The sequence below is a fragment of the Oxyura jamaicensis genome, chromosome Z (assembly GCF_011077185.1).
Source record: "Oxyura jamaicensis isolate SHBP4307 breed ruddy duck chromosome Z, BPBGC_Ojam_1.0, whole genome shotgun sequence".
Taxonomy (NCBI): Eukaryota; Metazoa; Chordata; class Aves; order Anseriformes; family Anatidae; genus Oxyura; species Oxyura jamaicensis.
The window spans coordinates 57,424,252-57,442,982 of record NC_048926.1 but is presented as its reverse complement, the minus strand read 5'-3'; the positions used below and the strand labels follow the sequence as shown (position 1 = coordinate 57,442,982).

General features: G+C 38.6%; 1 protein-coding gene across 1 annotated transcript in view; it reads left to right on the top strand.

The window, feature by feature from the left end:
* Window positions 1-444: 444 nt before the first annotated feature.
* LOC118156145 overlaps window positions 445-18,731 on the top strand; it is a 49,751-nt gene continuing 31,464 nt past the window's right edge. Inside the window, exons 1-4 of the mRNA XM_035309959.1 lie at window positions 445-1,229; window positions 9,468-9,559; window positions 10,575-13,049; window positions 15,098-15,280. Coding sequence (XP_035165850.1) covers window positions 9,502-9,559; window positions 10,575-13,049; window positions 15,098-15,280 — 2,716 coding nt within the window. The 5' untranslated portion in view covers window positions 445-1,229; window positions 9,468-9,501. The remainder of the gene's footprint in view (window positions 1,230-9,467; window positions 9,560-10,574; window positions 13,050-15,097; window positions 15,281-18,731) is intronic.

Genomic DNA, 18,731 nt, shown 5'->3' with positions numbered 1-18,731 from the left:
ACTGTAGCTATTTAGCAACCAGAGCAATTTAGGAAAGGCACAAATTAAATTTAGCGTGGAAATTAAATAGAAAGCGTAGTGATTCTCACTGGAATATGATCAGCATAACAACTCCGTAACATTTTAGTTGTATGCTTCATCCAAAAGACTGCAGCTGTGCAAGGAGGTTATTTCTTACCACTAAGTTAATGCAGTATGTTAAGAAAATGCCATCCTGGAAAAAATGGAGGGACTTTGTTCATGTTGTGTGGTAATGATCTATCCCTCTCTTCTGTCTTGCTTCTTCTGTGCTAGCAAAGCAAAAAGTGTAAGTAGTAACTAGAGAAAATTCTCAAAACATTTTCTCTTCCAGTTTGCCAGTCAACTAATGAGAATTAACTTCTGTTCAGTATATATTTTTAGATACGAATTTTGTCCACTATGTTATTTCTATTTCTTATAATAAAAAACATAGTGGACAAAAAATAGATGTTTTTTAAACACAAAATTCATGCTACTAACAAAGCTGTATGCCCATGTTACAAATACCTTTGTGAGATTTTTATTAAACATATGCATAAGCATACTTCTGTCTCATTTTTTGTATTAGAAATGTATGAGCATATGAAAAATAAAATCTTTCCAGTGTCAATAATACATGATGAACAGTATGAGTTGTATTTTTTGTAGGAATATTGGTAAATGATGATCTTGAATTCTACACCATGTGAAGGAAAAAAGGCTGGATATTAGTAGGCTGATTAAAGGTAGACCAGTCATGATGCTTCATGGAATTAAATATACTAATCAGATTCTGAGCTTAAGGGACAGAAATAGAAAAAGAAGTGGAGCAAGACTGTGAACAACATTGCTCTCTCTCTTATCTTTAATTTCAGGATAGGTAATTTTATTGGCTAAGACTTTTCAGATACAATTGACAAATATAAAGCCTGAGTGAGTTGAGTTACTATTTTTCATATTTGCTTCAGCTGTTAAGAGTTAAATAAGCAGTAGTCTTTTTTTGCTTCAGTGATTGGAAGGGTAGATGTACGCTGCATATCATTGCCAACTGGGGTTGACAGTACAGAAGTGGATAAGTCCAAAGGAAAAAAAAAAATGAACTTGTTATCCTATTAAGCCTCAGCAAGACGGCTAGCACAACCCTTAAGAGCTTAGAAAAGCAAACTATTCACAGAGTCTATAATAGCAAGCAAGCATCTGTGGAGAATGAATCTTCGCTTATAGTAACAGTAAGTATAAACATCTTTTTAATTTTAAGTAGCACCCCTGTCAGTATATATTTTGTATAAACATTGTAACTCATCAGTTTTTGTAAAATGGGAGATTTCTGAAGTTGTTTTTTCACAGTGGATACAGTTTAAAGAATTTCAGTTATACTTAGGTATAACTGAAATTGAACTGAGTATATAGTTTTTGTGAACAAATAAGAATGATGGTTTCATAAATAAAAGGGATTTTTAAGGTGGATTTTCTTTATTATTAATAAATAAGAATGTTTTCCTAAACAGTAGATACTTCTAAAATGGATTTTTGGTTCCTAAGACTATTATCTGTAATTTTAACATATAGGAACTAAAGTTTAGTACTGTGTAATTTCAAAACTGAAAGCATGTGTGAATAAAATGGTTTGATTTAGTTTGCTTGTTTGTTTCTTTTGAACTATCTTCCTGCAGATAACATTTCAGATCTGAAAGGTGAGGAAAGATAATGATAAGACTACAGGGACATTAATCAAGAAGAAATGTTACATACCACTGACTAGAAAAGCTTACAAATTCAGTTTGCACTAAAATAAGCCTGGATTGCAGATTGTTCTCCTACCATTTCCTCATCCTGCTTTCTAAACTATCTTTGTTAAAGTACTTTCGTATTCCTTTCTAAGGAGAGAACCATTCTGACACTGGAGCTGTCCTTCCCAGTTCAGTGAAGGAATGCAGACCTTTTCTCAAAACTCCTCCTAAAAAATGAGTCTATGAAGTATTAAACATTGCACTTTTTTTATTATTATTATTTTTTTCACTCTAAACCCACATTGCTCCCTATCTATGGAATTGAAATTCCCCTTCTGAAGAAACTGACCGTGGAAACTGCATAGTCAGGAAATACAGTATCTAAATTTTTCCGTTTTAAACAGTGGAAATTGAATCCTAGAAGCTAGGATATAATTTTTGTCCTTAATGCATTCTATAAGAAATGACAGATTTTTCTCAAATAACCATAATTTATATTTTCTATTTGCAGACTATCTCAAAACAAGCTAATATATTTTCAAAGGGTTAACTGTGGTAGTGTATTACTTGATTGACAGGTTGACAGGCTTCACTTGGTGAGCTGAGTTTCAAGTGGCATTCAAGATTCCAGATTTACGTTATTTCTGTTATGATGGATGAACTGTTCTCAAGTTCAGAAAACTTCAATAATTTGACTTGACAAAGGATTGTAGTATTCTGTTGGTAGCACCATTTTACTACAGAAATTTTATTACCTGTGAATGGAAACAGTAGTGAGATTTCTAATTTCATGGCCATTTGCCACATTGCACATGTGAGGTATTTCATTTAGTTGCTCTCATGACTAATGCTGAGAAAGAATGAATTATCTGCCAAAACAAAAAAGCCAATTAAATGTAACTCAGTGTAAGATACCAAACATCAGTATAGCAAACTCACTGACAAGAAGAGAGCTGATCCAGCTGGTGTTCAAATTGGCATTTATTCCTTTGGTCTCAGAACAGGAATAGCAGAGACCCAACAGTGAAAACAGAAATGGAAATTCATGGTAAATGTTTTGAATATATTTTCTGAACTGTTGCTGAGGACAAAATATTTTCATCCACTATAACAAAGAAAAAAATACATAATAAAGTATGTTCTTTATGACAGTTGTAAGAAAATTTGTTTTTACACACATAATAAATACATGAGCATCCATGGTATTGTACTTATATTCTCCACTGTAAAAATGTGGTCAGTAATGAGAAGTGTTTATTACATGGTACTTAAAGTCATCAGGTGATTTCTATATGCACTATTTACAGCATAGCCACCTACTGGTTCACAATTTTGTTGCAGTGGAAAATTAAATGACAGTAGGAGCAAACAATTTGATTCAGAAATGAAATAACTTCAGAAACATTAAATAAATGCCTATCCTTAGTAATACATTACTCATGTTACAGCAGAGACTCTGAATAATTAAACAAAAAGCAAGATTAGCTTAGCAAAAATGCAGAATCTTTCATTTAGCTTTATAAAAAAAAAAATGCATACGGCTTTGCTGAATTTAAGAACTGAAAACTGGACCTATGCCTTGTCTTCTCCCTAAGAAGGCACAAATGCTTGTACACACACAAGCTTATGATGGCTCAGCTGTAATTTTTCAATATGAATTCCCTGTCACTTGTGTTCTCAATTGTAAGCTAAAATAGTCTTGAAGATATTTGACTGACTGCTACTTTATTAGCCTTTTTTAAAACTAATGCAAAGGGTGCCATTTCTAACACAGGAGCCAGAATAGTATTCCTGCTATGCGTTTGTTTGTTTGTTTGTTTGTTTAAAAAAAAAAAAAAGTGATCAAAACTTATTTAACTCAAAACTTATTTAACGCTCTGGTGTCACTTGTTTATGTGTGTCCAACATAATGCAAAATTTCGTTACATGAGGTAAGGTTTTCCTGAATATGCTCCTTTGTGTCTTGTTGCTTAGACAGTAACTTTCCTTGTGAACCAGATCTGCAGAAATATTTCTGGCTGGTACTTGCTGTCTTTTGATCAGCTGAAAATAAAAGATCATGATTAGGTGTGCTTTATTAAAAGTCCCACAGAACATTTAATGAAATAAAATGATTAATCACTGGGTCCTAGCACATCAGTTGCAGAGCAATTTTGCTTACCCATGCTTTTCTAAGCATTTCATTTGGATGTACTATTCTCATAGCTAATTGGATACTGTCAGATAACTATTGAGTTCGATTTGAATGCAAGCTGATTCTTTGCAGCCATGTAATTCATGTTTTAATTAAATTTGTTGAAGTGCTTTAGGGTCCTGTTACAGCCCCATATTAATAAATGGCTGTTCTAGACATTTTGCAAAGACATTCTTAAAGACCAGTCTGTTTTCAGGAAAACACATAGAGCAAATGATAAACAAATGAAAGTAAGATGCATACCAGCTGAGTAAGAAACACTACCATGGTATTTCTGATAATGTTTCTCTATTCTTGCCTATGTCTCATATAAAATACATTATTTGACAAAAGTACTGCAGAATTGGGTGTTGAGAAATTATTCAAATAAGGTAGCTTGATAAGGAGATTTGGAGCATTTTTGCAAATTTAAAGAAGCGGGGGAAGGGAGGGCAAAATAAAGAAAGTTCTCGAATAAGAGGCACTTGAATTAGGTAAATAAGAGGTAAATAAATAAGCCCTTTTTGCTTCTTCTCTGACTATGGAAGTATTAGGCTGTCATACTCAAAATGGCATTGTCTGTTAGAATAATTTTTTTGTGGGACATCTGCACAAAAGCTAATATGGGTAATATGCCACAAAATACAATCTCTAAGGAAAATGAAAGGAAGAATTTATAAGGAAGAGTCTAGCTTTAAGAACAATTTTATAGGAAGAAAGAAGGGGAGGAAGTAAGCAGTGAAACAGGGCCAAATATGATAGAGTTAATGTGACAGAGGAGCAAAATCAATGAAAGAAAAGATTAGCATGGAGCAAAAGAATACTGAGAAATAGAAGAAAAAGGAGACAGAATGGAAGTGAATGAACACAAAATTCCATGTTAAGTAAGAATATCTGGGGTAATGAAGGCAAAAAAAGAGGGAGGAGAGGGGATTCTGTATCCAAAGGGAAGAGAGAAATGAGATAGTTTTGACGTGGTTGAAGTCCATAAGGAAAAAGCAGTGAAAGGACTTTTTCAGGTGTTTCAACCTTATGGAATTTCATCAAGCACTTTTAATGGTGCTTGAGTATTCTGTGACATTGTTCTTGTACAGTCTGTAAAAGGTGAAATAATTTAAGTATAGAATTTAATGTGGAGTTACCCCGTGAACTGCCACTAAATATATTTATAGCCATGCCTTCTAGAACATGAGACACTGAAATTATAGGAAAGATATTTTCCACCCCAAAAGGGCAATTAACACTGTCCTGAAGGAACATAAAGCATTTTGCAAATGTATTGTCACCACATCATTGATTCAATGTTTAAATATTTCCTATACATTTTCCTTCTCTTTTTCAGTCTGTCTTTTCTGCCAGTGCCTTGTAATTATCATATAGTTTCACCGAACACTCTTCTCTAGAAAACTTAAGAAAGCAAATGTTTTCACATAAAAATACCGATATATAAAAATGAAATAAAATAATCCCTACATTTTCCACTTTACTTCTAAGAAATATTATGAAGGCAGCTTTTTCTGCCTAACAACATGATCCCAGAGGCACATGTTGGAAAAAGAAAAGCATTTTCTTGCCTTTATTATCACAGAGCTTGTCATCACTTGCATTATCTTGAAAGAAATTCTACCAGGAATACTGTTCACAGTGAAATTGGATGCATTCTAGACCAAGTTTTAACAGTTGTGATGGCAAGGAGTGATCTTTCTGAGTTCACAGGTTCTGAGCTAACCCAAACACAGTGTGTGTAGTAAGAACAACCTGTCACGTAGAGCACTTTATTAGCGGACATTGGTTTCCATCTAGTGAACTGCTGAACACCTCTGCTGTCTTTTAAGCTAATTGGACTAGCGTTCATCAAGTGTCTAGCAGTGGACAGAACAGTCCCTAATGCAGGGTCTGATGCATTCAGCTAATCCTTCTTCAAGTCAATGGGACTATTAGTGTGACTAAGACTGAAAATGAATTCTTAATTCTGTTAGCACATCTCAGCTGTAGGACTAAAAAACAAGAACAATGACAAAACAGGCTAGCTATGACTTGGTTGTCATCACTGAAACATGGTGGGACCACTTCCATGACTGGAGTGCTGCAATGACTGGCTATAGGCTCTTTAGAAAGGGCAGGCAGCACAGAAGGGGTGGTGTGGTGGCTCTCTATGTTAGAGAGTGTTTTGATGTTGTGAAGCTCGAGACTGAGACTGGGAATGATAAGGTTGAGTCCCTATGGGTTAGGATCAGTGGGAAGACCAACAAGGCAAGCACCCTGGTGGGGGTCTGTTACAGACTGCCAAACCAGGATGAGGAGATGGATGAGAAATTCTACAGGCGTCTTGCAAAAGTTGCAAAATCATCAGCTCTTGTCATTGTGGGGGACTTCAACTTCCCAGACATATCCTGGACATGTAATACAGCTCAGAGGAAGCAGTCTAGGAGGTTTCTGGAGAGCGTGGAAGATGAGTTTCCTGACACAGCTGGTTAGTGAGCCTGCCAGGGGAGGTGCCCTGCTGGACCTTCTGTTCACAGAGAAGGTCTGGTGGGAGATGTGGTGGTTGGGAGCTGACTTGGGCAGAGTGAGCAATGGTAGAGTTCTCTGTTCTTGGCGAAGTCAGGAGGAAGACCAGTAAAACTGCTGTCTTGGACTTCTGGAGGGCAGACTTTGTTCAGGACACTGGTTGGCAGAGTCCCTTGGGAGGCAGTTCTGAAGGGCAGAGGAGTCCAGGAAGGCTGGGCACTCCTCAAGAAGGAAATCTTAATGGCTTGGGAGTGGTCAGTCCCCATGTGCCCAAAGATGAGCCGGCATGGAATAAGACCGGCCTGGCTGAACAGAGAGTTGTGGCTAGAGCTTAGGAAAAAAAAGAGGGTTTATGATCTTTGGAAAAGAGGGCAGGCCACTCAGATTATAAGGATATTGTAAGGATCTGTAGGGACAAAATTAGAAAGGCCAAAGACCATTTGGAGCTCAATCTGGCTACTGCTATTAAAGACAAGAGAAATTGTTTTTATAAATACATTAACATGAAAAGGAGGAGTAAGGAGAATCTCCATCCTTTACTGGATATGGGGGGAAACTTAGTGACGAGAGATGAGGAAAAGGTTGAGGTGCTTAATGCCTTCTTTGCCTCAGTCTTTAGTGGCAAGACCAGTTGTTCTCTAGATAGCCAGTACCCTGAGATGGTGGAAGGGGATGGGGAGCAGGATGTGGCCCTTGCAATCCACGAGGACATGCTTGGCGAACTGCTACAGCAATTGCGTGTACGCGAGTCGATGGGGCCAGATGGTATCTGCCTGAGGGTGCTGAGAGAACTGGCGGAAGAACTGGCCAAGCCACTTTCCATCATTTATCAGCAGTCCTGGCTATCAAGGGAGGTCCCTGTCGACTGGCAGCTAGCAAATGCTAGCCCATCTGCAATAAGGGAGGTTGGTAGACCTGGGAATCTATAGGCCTATTAGTTTGGCCTCAGTGCCAGGGAAGCTCATGGAGCAGATTATCTTGAGTGTCATCACACGGCACTTGCAGGGCAACCAGGAGATCAGGCCCAGTCAGCATGGATTTATGAAAGGCAGGTCCTGCTTGATTAACCTGATCTCCTTCTATGACAAAGTGACGTGCTGGGTGGATGAGCTAAAGTGGTGGATGTGGTCTACCTTGATTTCAGTAAGGCTTTTGACACCGTTCCCTACAACATTCTCCTCAAGAAACTGGCTGCTCATGGCTTGGACTGGCATACACTTCGTTGGGCTAAAAACTGGCTGGATGGCCGGGCCCAGAGAGTTGTGGTGAATGGAGTCAAATCCAGTTGGAGGCTGGTCACTAGTGGAGTTCCCCAGGGCTCAGTACTGGGGCCAGTTCTCTTTAATATCTTTATCAATGATCTGGATGAGGGGATCGAGTTCACCCTCAGTAAGTTTGCAGATGACACCAAGTTAGGTGCATGTGTCGATCTGCTCAAGGGTAGGAAGGCTCTGCAGGAAGACCTGGATAGGCTGGATAGGCTGGACCGATGGGCTGAGGCCAGCTGTATAAGGTTCAACAAGGCCAAGTGCCGGGTTCTGCACCTGGGACACAACCCCAAACAGAGCTACAGGCTGGGATATGAGTGGTTAGAAAGCTGCCAGGCAGAGAAGGACCTGGAAGTATTGGTTGATAGTCAGCTGAATATGAGCCAGCAGTGTGCTCAGGTGGCCAAGAAGGCCAACAGCATCCTGGCTTGCATAAGAAACAGTGTGGCCAGCAGGTCCAGGGAAGTGATTGTCCCCCTGTACTCGGCTCTGGTGAGGCCGTACCTCGAGTACTGTGTTCAGTTTTGGGCCCCTCGCTACAAGAAGGACCCCGAGGTGTGCTTGAGCAAGTCCAGAGAAGGACAACAAAGCTGGTGAGGGGTCTGGAGAACAAGTCTTATGAGGAGCAGCTAAGGGAGCTGGGATTGTTCAGCCTGGAGAAGAGGAGGCTCAGGGGCGACCTTATCGCACTCTACAGGTACCTGAAAGGAGGCTGTAGCGAGGTGGGCGTTGGTCTATTCTCCCACGTGTCTGGTGACAGGACGAGGGGGAATGGGCTAAAGTTGTGCCAGGGGAGGTTTAGGTTGGATATTAGGAATAATTTCTTTACTGAAAGGGTTGCTAAGCATTGGAATGGGCTGCCCAGGGAAGTGGCTGAATCACCATCCCTGGTGGTCTCTTAAAGATGTTTAGATGTAGAGCTTAGGGAGATGGTTTAGTGGAGGACTTGTTAGTGTTAGGTCAGAGGTTGGACTAGATGATCTTGGAGGTCTTCCTCCAACCTAGATGATTCTGTGATTCTGTGATTCTCTAAAAAATGAAATATTAGAAGTTGTCCATCTCCAAATAATATTTGCTAGGGTAGACCTTCAATACCAAGATAGCATTAACAGCTAATCTTACATTTAACAAGTTTCTCTATACATTGAAAAAAAGTATGACTCTCAGACAATTATTTTTTCCCACAACCAAATTAAAGGAATAACCCAAACTCTGATTTACGGATTGGTCTCAGTTTGCTCTGCACATGGCTCAGTTATATACTTAGTCCCAGCTGTTTTCCAACATTCAGTCTGTATTTTTTTAAAAAAGAAAAAAAAAAAAGAAAAAGAAAAAAAAAAAGACTATTAATTATTTAATTATATATAGAAACAAGAATGAATTAAAAATTAATGCTTAAAGCACAATATTAATGTCCAAAAATCAGAATCAGATCCAATCATGGGCTGAAGGACACCAGTCATGTCCCAAAAGTTCCACAAAATTCAATGAGTATTTGTTTAGGTCCCATAGCTGAAGACTATGGTATATTAGGTACGTTTTAAACAAATAAAGCTAACTGATATTTTAAGTTACTACTTAGAAACAACTTTGAAAATTTGGTCCTAAGTAACCAAGACTGGAAAGTACCTGCATTAGTACCAGCTCTAGCACTTTTGTATTTTTCATTATAGCTAGTCAGTGGCTATAGAGAAGACAAGCCAGCTTAGACAGCCTAAGAGAATTAGAGAGCAAAATTATTCTGGAGTAACTTTCTTACAATACACTGTTTTCCCTCCCACACAGAAGCGTGGAGCCCAGATGCCCTCAGGTCTTAGAAATGAGTAGAAAAAGAAGAAAAAGCTACAAGGGCAGAAAAAATTCTGATTCCAGAGAATGTAAGTTTACAGAAATATTTGATTTGAAGTAAAAGCATCAGAATCATAAGTGGTTGATCCAGTCACTCATCAAGACAGAAGTGTTTGTGCCCAAGGCTGCTTCTCAAATTGGGAAGATTTACACTCAAGTGTAGTAAATATAGCCAATGTCTTGATGAGACTATATGTCTTATTCTAGTAGAGCTGTTATTGTACTTATTTGTGGCAGTCTTTCCAAAAATACTGATGTTTAATTGCCTCACATTGTCAAAATTGTCATCATTTTACTGTAAATTTCTAAATGAATGTTGTCCAAGTAAAATAAACTGTAAACTATTATCCTCTAATAATGCATATGAATAATTCTAAAAATAGTTTTAAAAATATCTTTTAAAAAGTCCAAGCAAGGCAGAATTTCACATAAATGTATAAACACTATGAAATCTTGCCTAGTATCTCCTGCCAGGAAACAGTATTTTCTGCTTCAAACAGGGCTCATACCTCCTGGGAATGTGCCACTGATGCGCTGTGTAATTGTGACAATATTCATTAATCCCTTTGTTTGCTCATCTGTAAAAAGATTATAAAAGTCAAGTTCCATGTAATTTACCTGGAACTGCAAGCATGCAATGGGATATTGATTGTCGCAGCGTGTCCACAGGAATGAAGTAAATACTCCAAGGAATAATAGAAGTAAAAGGGGTACGTTTTTCTAAATGCAAAAAGAATACCCTATCACCTAAAAACTGTGAACCTTTCTAAGAAAAGAAAAATCATTAATATATTAATTTCTTCTAGTTAGAGTGAGTTAACATGATATACCCTTCATATTACTTATCAGATAACTAAGACAAAAGAAACAAATGCTGGATTGAAAAAAGAAAAAAATACATACTGTTGTAGAAAATATACTACATTTTAAAGACTAAGTAGTCATTTTCAATTAAAAGTGTCTCAAAGCTAATCATACATTTGTGATACTGTTTACCAAAACGTAGGAAAATGTTTTTGTTTTTTTTTTTTCATCTTAAATTAGATGAAGAGTTGTCACTCACTTGTAAATGCCAGCAAAATGTAGAAAACCAGGAAAATAAAGCAAATGAATCTCTGGCTCACTTCACTAAGCCACTAGATGTAAGGGATTCTGAAGAAAATGGAAAAGATCACGAAATCAAGGATCAGAGTAGTTCAGATGTGTCTGAAGATAGAGACAATGTATCAGACAATGAAAAAGAAAGAAAGAAGGAAAAGAACTGCACTCCTCCAATGTTCTCTTCTCTGAAAAATGAAATCCTTGCTACAGTAACTTTCGGTGAATCAGGAGGTTCATCAACAGGACAAATTACTGTGTGGGGCAAACCAGATTTTGCAAAGTCTGTTAGCTTGGCTGCTGGAATAATTACTGCAGAAGTAAAACACAGGTCTTTTAATGTGAAAGTAGAAATTAAGAATGTTTCTTTGTTTGATTCTGGAACAAATCTTGTGGCTGAGAAAAGGAAAAGTTCAAAGAACAATAAACACTGCCATGAAAGACACTACCAGAAAAGCCAGTGTTCAAGATGTCCAAAATACCAAAGTCCTCCAAATGACCATTCAGAAGTAGACATTCGGAAGTGTAAGGGAACTTCTACACACAAAATTCAAACTGCTCTCAACAAGAATGCCTCCCTGAAAATGAACTTTGAAGGAAAGGAAATTAAAGTAGAATATATTAACAAAAAGAAAAACCTAAAAGTTAACATCAAACCTGGTAAACAGAGGAAAACCTGCAACAAGGAATGTGGAGATACATATTGGAATGAAATGGATTATTATGCAACAAAGGCACCTTGCAATACAGATTGTGAATCACATTTTCACTTTCATGAAAAAGAAGAATTTATATTCCCAGATGGGTCTATAATTCTCCCTCCACCTAAAGAATTTGCTGACTGTGACAAAATGCATTTAGATACTATTGCAGAGGGGGTCTCTTCATATCCTGATAATGAAGGAGAGGAACCTGACAGCCTCACTACAGCCTTGAGAATTTGGGAGGGGGAAAATTACTTCTGTAAGTATAACAAAAATGAGTATGAAGACCACAACAATGAAAAGGAAGATTTCTCAAAAGACAAAATACTTTTCTCAAAAATGAATAATACAAACAGTCTTCTAGCCAGTAATACCTTGAATAATTCAAACATTGGGAAGGAGCACATCAATAAGAACAGTGCAGCAGCTCAAGAAAGAAATAACATTTATAAGTGCAATGATACAGGGCAAAAACCAGCAAGAAGAAAGTCCTTCCCTGATACTACCCTTGATGTACCATCACCAGTTCACCCTAGAAGGGATTCTGGCTTCTATTCATTACCATCCTTGTCCTTAAAAGTACCACCTAAGGAGACCAAAGCAGACATCTGTGGCAAGAACTCACACATTCATAACCACTGTACAGAACTTTGTATGTGTCCCGACTTGACCTCTTCACTGAGAAATTTGAAAGGTCTTAAGTCTCCATATCAGTATGCTTTCACTTCATTTGATCATAATATTGCCATTTACCCATCTGAGCCTGAAGAAAGTCTAGATGATACTTGCTTACTGAATGACTATGCAGACTATGTGGGGCAAGGTGAGGAAACAGAAGAAATACTAATGGGAAGTCTTCATTCCATTGATACTATAAACGAGAAAAAAGAAAATGGGCATGCAGAGCCTTTGAGAAACCTAGCCATATGGGAGGAAGACAGTGAGTCTACTGAAGATGTTTTAGATGGAGAAAGACCAGAGTACAACCATCTAGAGAAGCATGTTGATTTACAGAACAAAACTCAGGTACAGGTCTCTCCACTTTCTAGGACCCCCACAGGTGAACCTTTTAGTGACAAGGAAAGTACTAATTATGCTTCTATAGAATGCATTCCAAACCAACTTTCAACCATACAGAAAAATGTTCAGACATCCTCCACAGAACCTGATGTAACAAAGAAAAGAAGAGGATCAGTAATGACTGTAATAACTGGAGAACTAGAACGAAGACTCATTGTCCAAGGTGATACTAAATTGGTACCTGATTCCTTTGGCTCTGCAGTAAGAAAAGAGCCTAAACTTTTCTGTAGTACACAAGAAAAATCTTTGCTATCCCCCGTGCTATTGGATCTTGAGGATCATGACATAGATAATGAATTAGAAAGCTTTTCTGAAATACAAGGTATGTCTGGAAATACCCTTCCTGAAATCAATTGCCATAATGATTCTGTACAGACTGCCATATTATCTCTCTCTTCAGCTTATACTGAAAAGAAAGAAATTTTCATAGAACAATCACATATCAAGGAAAGAACGGAGAACTTTTGTAGTAAACAATCAACTGATGACAGCATAAGAACAGAGGCTGGAGCAAATCAACTACCTCAGTTAGCCAAATCCAGCTCTGATGAAGTTGAGAAAAAGGTTGAAATGAAAGAAGATTTTCAACAGAATATAGATTTCCCCCTGTCATCAGTAAAACAGATTAGTCAGAAAGGTAGGTATTCTAAGATTTTTATAGTTAATGTCCCTTACACACCTCTGCATACTTGTCTTAGTGCTCTAGTGACATCTTTGGGAATATGAAAGTATGTTATGTCCTTACAAAAAGATGACAGTGGTATACTTTAGCCATTTGGTTATACTATGTAGTTACCATATTGAGGATCCTAGGAGTAATCTTGTAAGCCAAGTAATTTAAATTTTTAAAATAAATAAATATTTAAAGCAGCTGTGCTCAAGAAGTAGTTTTCCTGTGCTAAACAGTCAACCCATCTGATGCTTCTGGTGAGAGAAGCAAATACCAAAACAACATGGGAGTTTTACGGTTGGCATGGGGCATTTAATTAGAGCTCTGGTCACAATTTCAAAATCACATAAATCTATTTTTGGAATCTATGGTTTCTAAGCAAATATTGAATTCTAAGTCCATCTTGGTCCTAATTATGGCTGAGCCTTTATATGACATAAAATGACCATAGCAGATAATTTAACCGCCCTTTCTCCTCTATTTATATAGCTAAGAAAGCTGCATATATTAAAAAATAAATAAAAAAATAAAAAAATAACAAATTTCTTATAATCCTTTCTGTAATCCATTCATCTATATCCATATAACTGGTCATTTAAAAGGAGTGTTCTGAATCATAAAAATGTAAAAATGTACAGGGACACTGCACACTGCAGTGTAAGCTTTCTATATTACATCTATACACATGAATATGTATACTCACATTTTCGTGTGTGTATTTGAAATATCACTCCAAAGCCCTTAATCTTTCTTTTCCTTTTAAATTTTAATCATTATATGCAAATATAATTCAGATAATCCTCTTCAGAAGAGATTGTTTCCAGCAGGTTAGGAGGTTAGGGCTTTTTTACTGTTGAAAAATATGTACTTTCTTATCATGGTTAAAACTATTCAAGAATCTTAGTTAAAAGTGTCAGTGAGTTTTTAATACTTTTTCAAGTTCACAATATCTGCAGAAAATACTGCCATGTCCTCCAAGACTGTTTTTTAATGTTTTTTATTTGTTTGTTTCTTAATTTTGGCACAGGTAATGGAAATTTCAAGTAAACCTGAAGTTTGCTTTTGACTAGATAGACAGATATACAGAAAGATATGGTTATATTGGTTAATATCTAAAATAATACAACAAGCAGAGAATTAATTAAATGTTCCTTAGAACAAAGTATAGAAAGAAGATACTGAAGGAAGCCTGCATGGTCAAAAACATTAGACCTCAATGGTCTTACACACAGCATAAAAATGCTTTTGTCTCACAACAGCAAGGTGTAGTTATTTGTTGCATTACTTTTTAATTCTCCCCTCTTTTCTTTTGCCCTTTACTAAGAATTATATAACTGTGTGCTCTCTCTTAGCTATCACCTTATCTGGTTAGTCCCACCCAAAACCTTTAACTTTGTCCCTCTTTTGATTTATGGTCAAATTTTGATTTTCCATCTGTGAAATTCTTAGTGATGCTGTGGAGGTCCTACCTTAAATGAGGAAATTTGCACATCCAGAAAGAAGTATAAGCATGCAAAATTTTAAAATTGGTTAATGTGAATCAACGTCCACTTGTAATGTAGGAATACAAACCTACTCAGCCAAGACACTGGGCATGAGACAGTATGAGACTTACTGTGCTCAATAATTCAGTGACACTGGAAAGGAAATGTGGCAGTTTTCAGCAATGGGTGACAGCACTTAGAACATAGAGGAAAAACAGACAAAAATGTTAAGTTTGGAGAAAGGAGTCAAGGCAATCTAGAAGTCTGATGATGGTGTGGGAACTTAATTATTATCAGAGGGACAAGGACTCATGCAAAGGGCATTACAAGAAATTTTACACTTTTTCCAGTGCAACCCTATCTGCCTTTGTTGGTGGACACAGGTGCATTTTCAGAAGGGAATCCAACACAAAGTCTTACAATTGTTGTTTTCTATGAATGGTAATGGAATAAAATTTATTTCAATTGCTGTACTTTTGAAACCATATAATTTCTCCCATTCCTTAAAAACAATGTCTGGTTATAATTTAGACTTGAAATCAGAAATGAATAAAAACAGAAAGATACCATTAATGAAAGATGCCAGAGCCAGCGACAGCTCCCAGGAAGAAGCAATAGACCAATGGGCCAGGAGACGGAAACAGTTCAAAGACAGCAAAAAATGCAGTTCAGCTGGTGGAAGTTCCATAACCAGCACAATCACTGAAGGATCAAGTGAGTATATTAGTCTTACAGTTTTATTATTTTTTCTTTATGAAGTTGACACTCTGTCAGGATTTTCAGCCAAGGAAACTGATCTTCCATTCATAACTTGAGTATCTTTGTTGTCATAAGCAAGAATAGTTTATCTGACTGAACTCTCATGAGAGTTAGTAGCAGAAAAATCTGGCTGGAAAAAAAATATAAAAATAAAAGTAGATTGTACCATCCCTGTCTACATGCAAGGCAGCAGCTTTGAGGGTGCTACAAAAGTCACGGTCCTGTTGTCTGTTTTGCTTATGTTAAAGACAAGGTGAGCTGGGAGTCCTTCTCTCCTTATTAAGGCACCCATGCACTCCAGCTTTTATCTTCAGATTTGCTGCATAGATTGTCCTTCCTTGTCCCTGTAGTTATTGGAACAGTTAGTCCTGCAATTGTCTCATTATGAAATCTGGCACCTCACCATATGCTTGAGTTTATACCAAATTCAGCAGCTTAAATCACATGGTAAAGAATTATAAAGATGAACTGTTTAATGCTTTTACTTTTCCTGCAGATGGATTCCCCAGCAAGAGTTGCACATTCTAAGTTAAAGTGTATGTGTTACTAAACACCACCTTTGCCTCTTCTTTTGCTATTTTAAGTAGTGTAAAAGGTACTTTTTTACAGATTAAGAAATACACACTTTCCAGTGGAAATACTTTGTGCTAGAAAGTTTACTTTCAGTGAGGGAATCACAGAATGGTTGAGGTTGGCAGGCATCTCTGGAGATCGTCTTATCCAGCCCTTCTGCTCCAGTTGGGCCACCTGTGACAGGTTGCCCGGGACCATGTCCAGACAGCTGTTAACATCACCGAGGAGGGAGAGTCCACCACCTCTCTGGGCAACCTGAGTCAGTGCTCTGTTACCCACGCACATTAAAGTGTTTCCCAGTGTTCAGAGGGAACCTGTGTTCCAGTTTGTGCCCATTGCTTCTTGTCCTGTTACTGAGCACCACTGAAGAGAGCCTGGCTCCGTCCTCTTTACAACCTCTCTTGAGGTATTTATATACATTGATAAGATCCCCCCTGAGCCATCATCCAGATCATAAATAAAGACATTAAGCTACTTATTGGCCTCCAACTAGACTCTCCATCACTGATCAACAACCACTGGGTTCAGCCATTCAATCAGTTTTCATTTCAGCTCACTGTCTGCCCATCTAACCCATGCACAACTTACCTGTGAGGATTGTATGGGAGACTGTGTGAAAGGTGTTACTGAAGTCCAGGAAGAAAACATCTACTGCTCCCCCCTCATCCACCAGGCTGGTTATTTCATTGAAGCTTATCAAATTGGTCAAGCATGGCTTCCCCTTGGTGAATTCATGATGACTTCTTTGATGATTTTCTTGTTTTTCATGTTCCTAGGGTTAGCTTCAGGGTTAGCTTCTCCATCACCTTCCCAGGAACAGAGGGGAGGCTGACCAGTCTCTAATTCCCTGGGTCCTCCTTCTTACCCTTCTTGAAAATAGAATTAACATCTTATTTCCTCCAGTCTTCAGGCACTTCTCCCAGTCACCATGGTTGTCCAAAGATTACTGGGAGTGGCTTCACAATGGCATCTGCCAGCTCCCTCAGTATTCATGGCTGTATCCTATCAGGGCCCAAGGAGTTAACATATGTCCCATTTGCCCAAGTATTCCCTTACCTGATCTTCTTCCACAAAGGATACATCTTTTTGCTCTAGCCTTTTCCATTGGTTTCTGGGACGTGCCATTCCTGAGGGCCAGTCTTGCTACCAAAGCACTCACTAACTCAGCCTTTTCCATATCCTGTGTAACCAAGTCACCTGTCTCATTCAGCCGTGGACCCACATAATAATTAGTCTTCTGTCACCAATGTACTTAAAGAAGTTCTTCTCATCTTTGATATCCCTGGCCAACTTCAATTCCATCTGGGCTTTGGCTTTCCTAACTTCATCCCTAGATGCTCAGATAATGTCCCTGTATTCCTCTTAGATCGCCCATCATTAGTTCCACCCTCTGTATGTTTTTATGTTTGAATCTGGATCTGAACAGAGCTGGCAGCTCTTTAAGGATGTTTTTCTTAAAGCACAAGAGCTCCCATGTGTAAGAAAGCAATATGGGAGGGCAGAAAACTGAGATGACTGAGTAAGGACCTGCTGGTCAAACTGAAGTGCAATAAGGAAATTCGTAGTGGAAGCAGGGACACATGGCCTTGGAAGAGTACAGGGATGGTGTCTGGATGTATTAGAATGGGATCAAGAAAGTCAAGGCACAGATGGAACTGAGCTTGGCAAGGGATGCGAAGAGTATCAAGAAGGGATTCTATAGGTACATTGCTCAGAAAAGAAAGGCCAAAGAGTGTGTACCCCATCTGATGGATGAGAAGGCCAAACTGGTATCAACAGACACATAGAAGCCAGAGGCACTCAACAACGTCTTTGCCTCTGTAAGCAGGCTTTCCATGTCTCCTGAGTCCCTGAACCTCTAGGTGAGGGCTGGGGAAGCAAAGTCCCTTGCACTGTAAGCAAAGAGCAAGTTTGAGACCACCTGATGAAACTGAATGTGTACAAGTCTATGGGGTCCAATGCCATGCATCACAGGGTTCTGATGGAACTGGCTGATGAAGCTGCCAAGCCACTGTCCATCTTATTTGAAAAGTCATGGCATCCAGGCCAAGTCTTTGGTGACTGGAGAAAGGGTAACATCACTCCCATTTTAAAAAGGGTAGAAAGAAGGACCCAGGGAACGACAGACCAGTCAGCCTCACCTCCTTGCCTGGCAAGATAATGGAAAAGATCCTCCTGGAAGCAATATCAAGACACATGCAAGACAAAGAGGTGATCTGAGACAGCCAGCATGGCTTCAGCAAGGGCAAATTGTGCCTGGCCAGTCTGGTGGCCTTCTCTGATGGAATGACAGCATCAGCAGACAAGGGAAGACTGACCAATGACATCCACCTGGACTTCTGTAAGGCCTTTGACAAAATCCCACATGACATCCTGATCTCCAAATTGGAGAGAGATAGATTTTATGGGTGGACCATTCAGTGGATAAGGAGTTGGCTGGAATGTTGCACACAGAGAGTGGTGGTCAGTGGCTCTATGTCCAAGTGGATGCCAGTGACAAGTGATGTCCCTCATGGGTTTGTCCTGGGACTGGTACTGTTTAATATCTTTGTCAGTGACATACAATCGGATCAAGTGCACCCTTGGCAAATTTGCAGATGACACCAAGCTGAGTGGTACAGCTGATACAACAGAAACAAGAGAAGCCATCCAAAGGCACCTGGGCAAGCTTGAGAAGTGAGCCCATGTGAACCTAATTATTTTAAACAATTCCAAGTGCAAGGAGCTGCACCTGGGTCAGGACAATCCCAGACAAGAGGACAGACTGGGAGAAGAACTCACTGAGAGCAGCCCTGCGGGAAGGACTTGGGGGTTCTGGTGGATGAAAATCTCA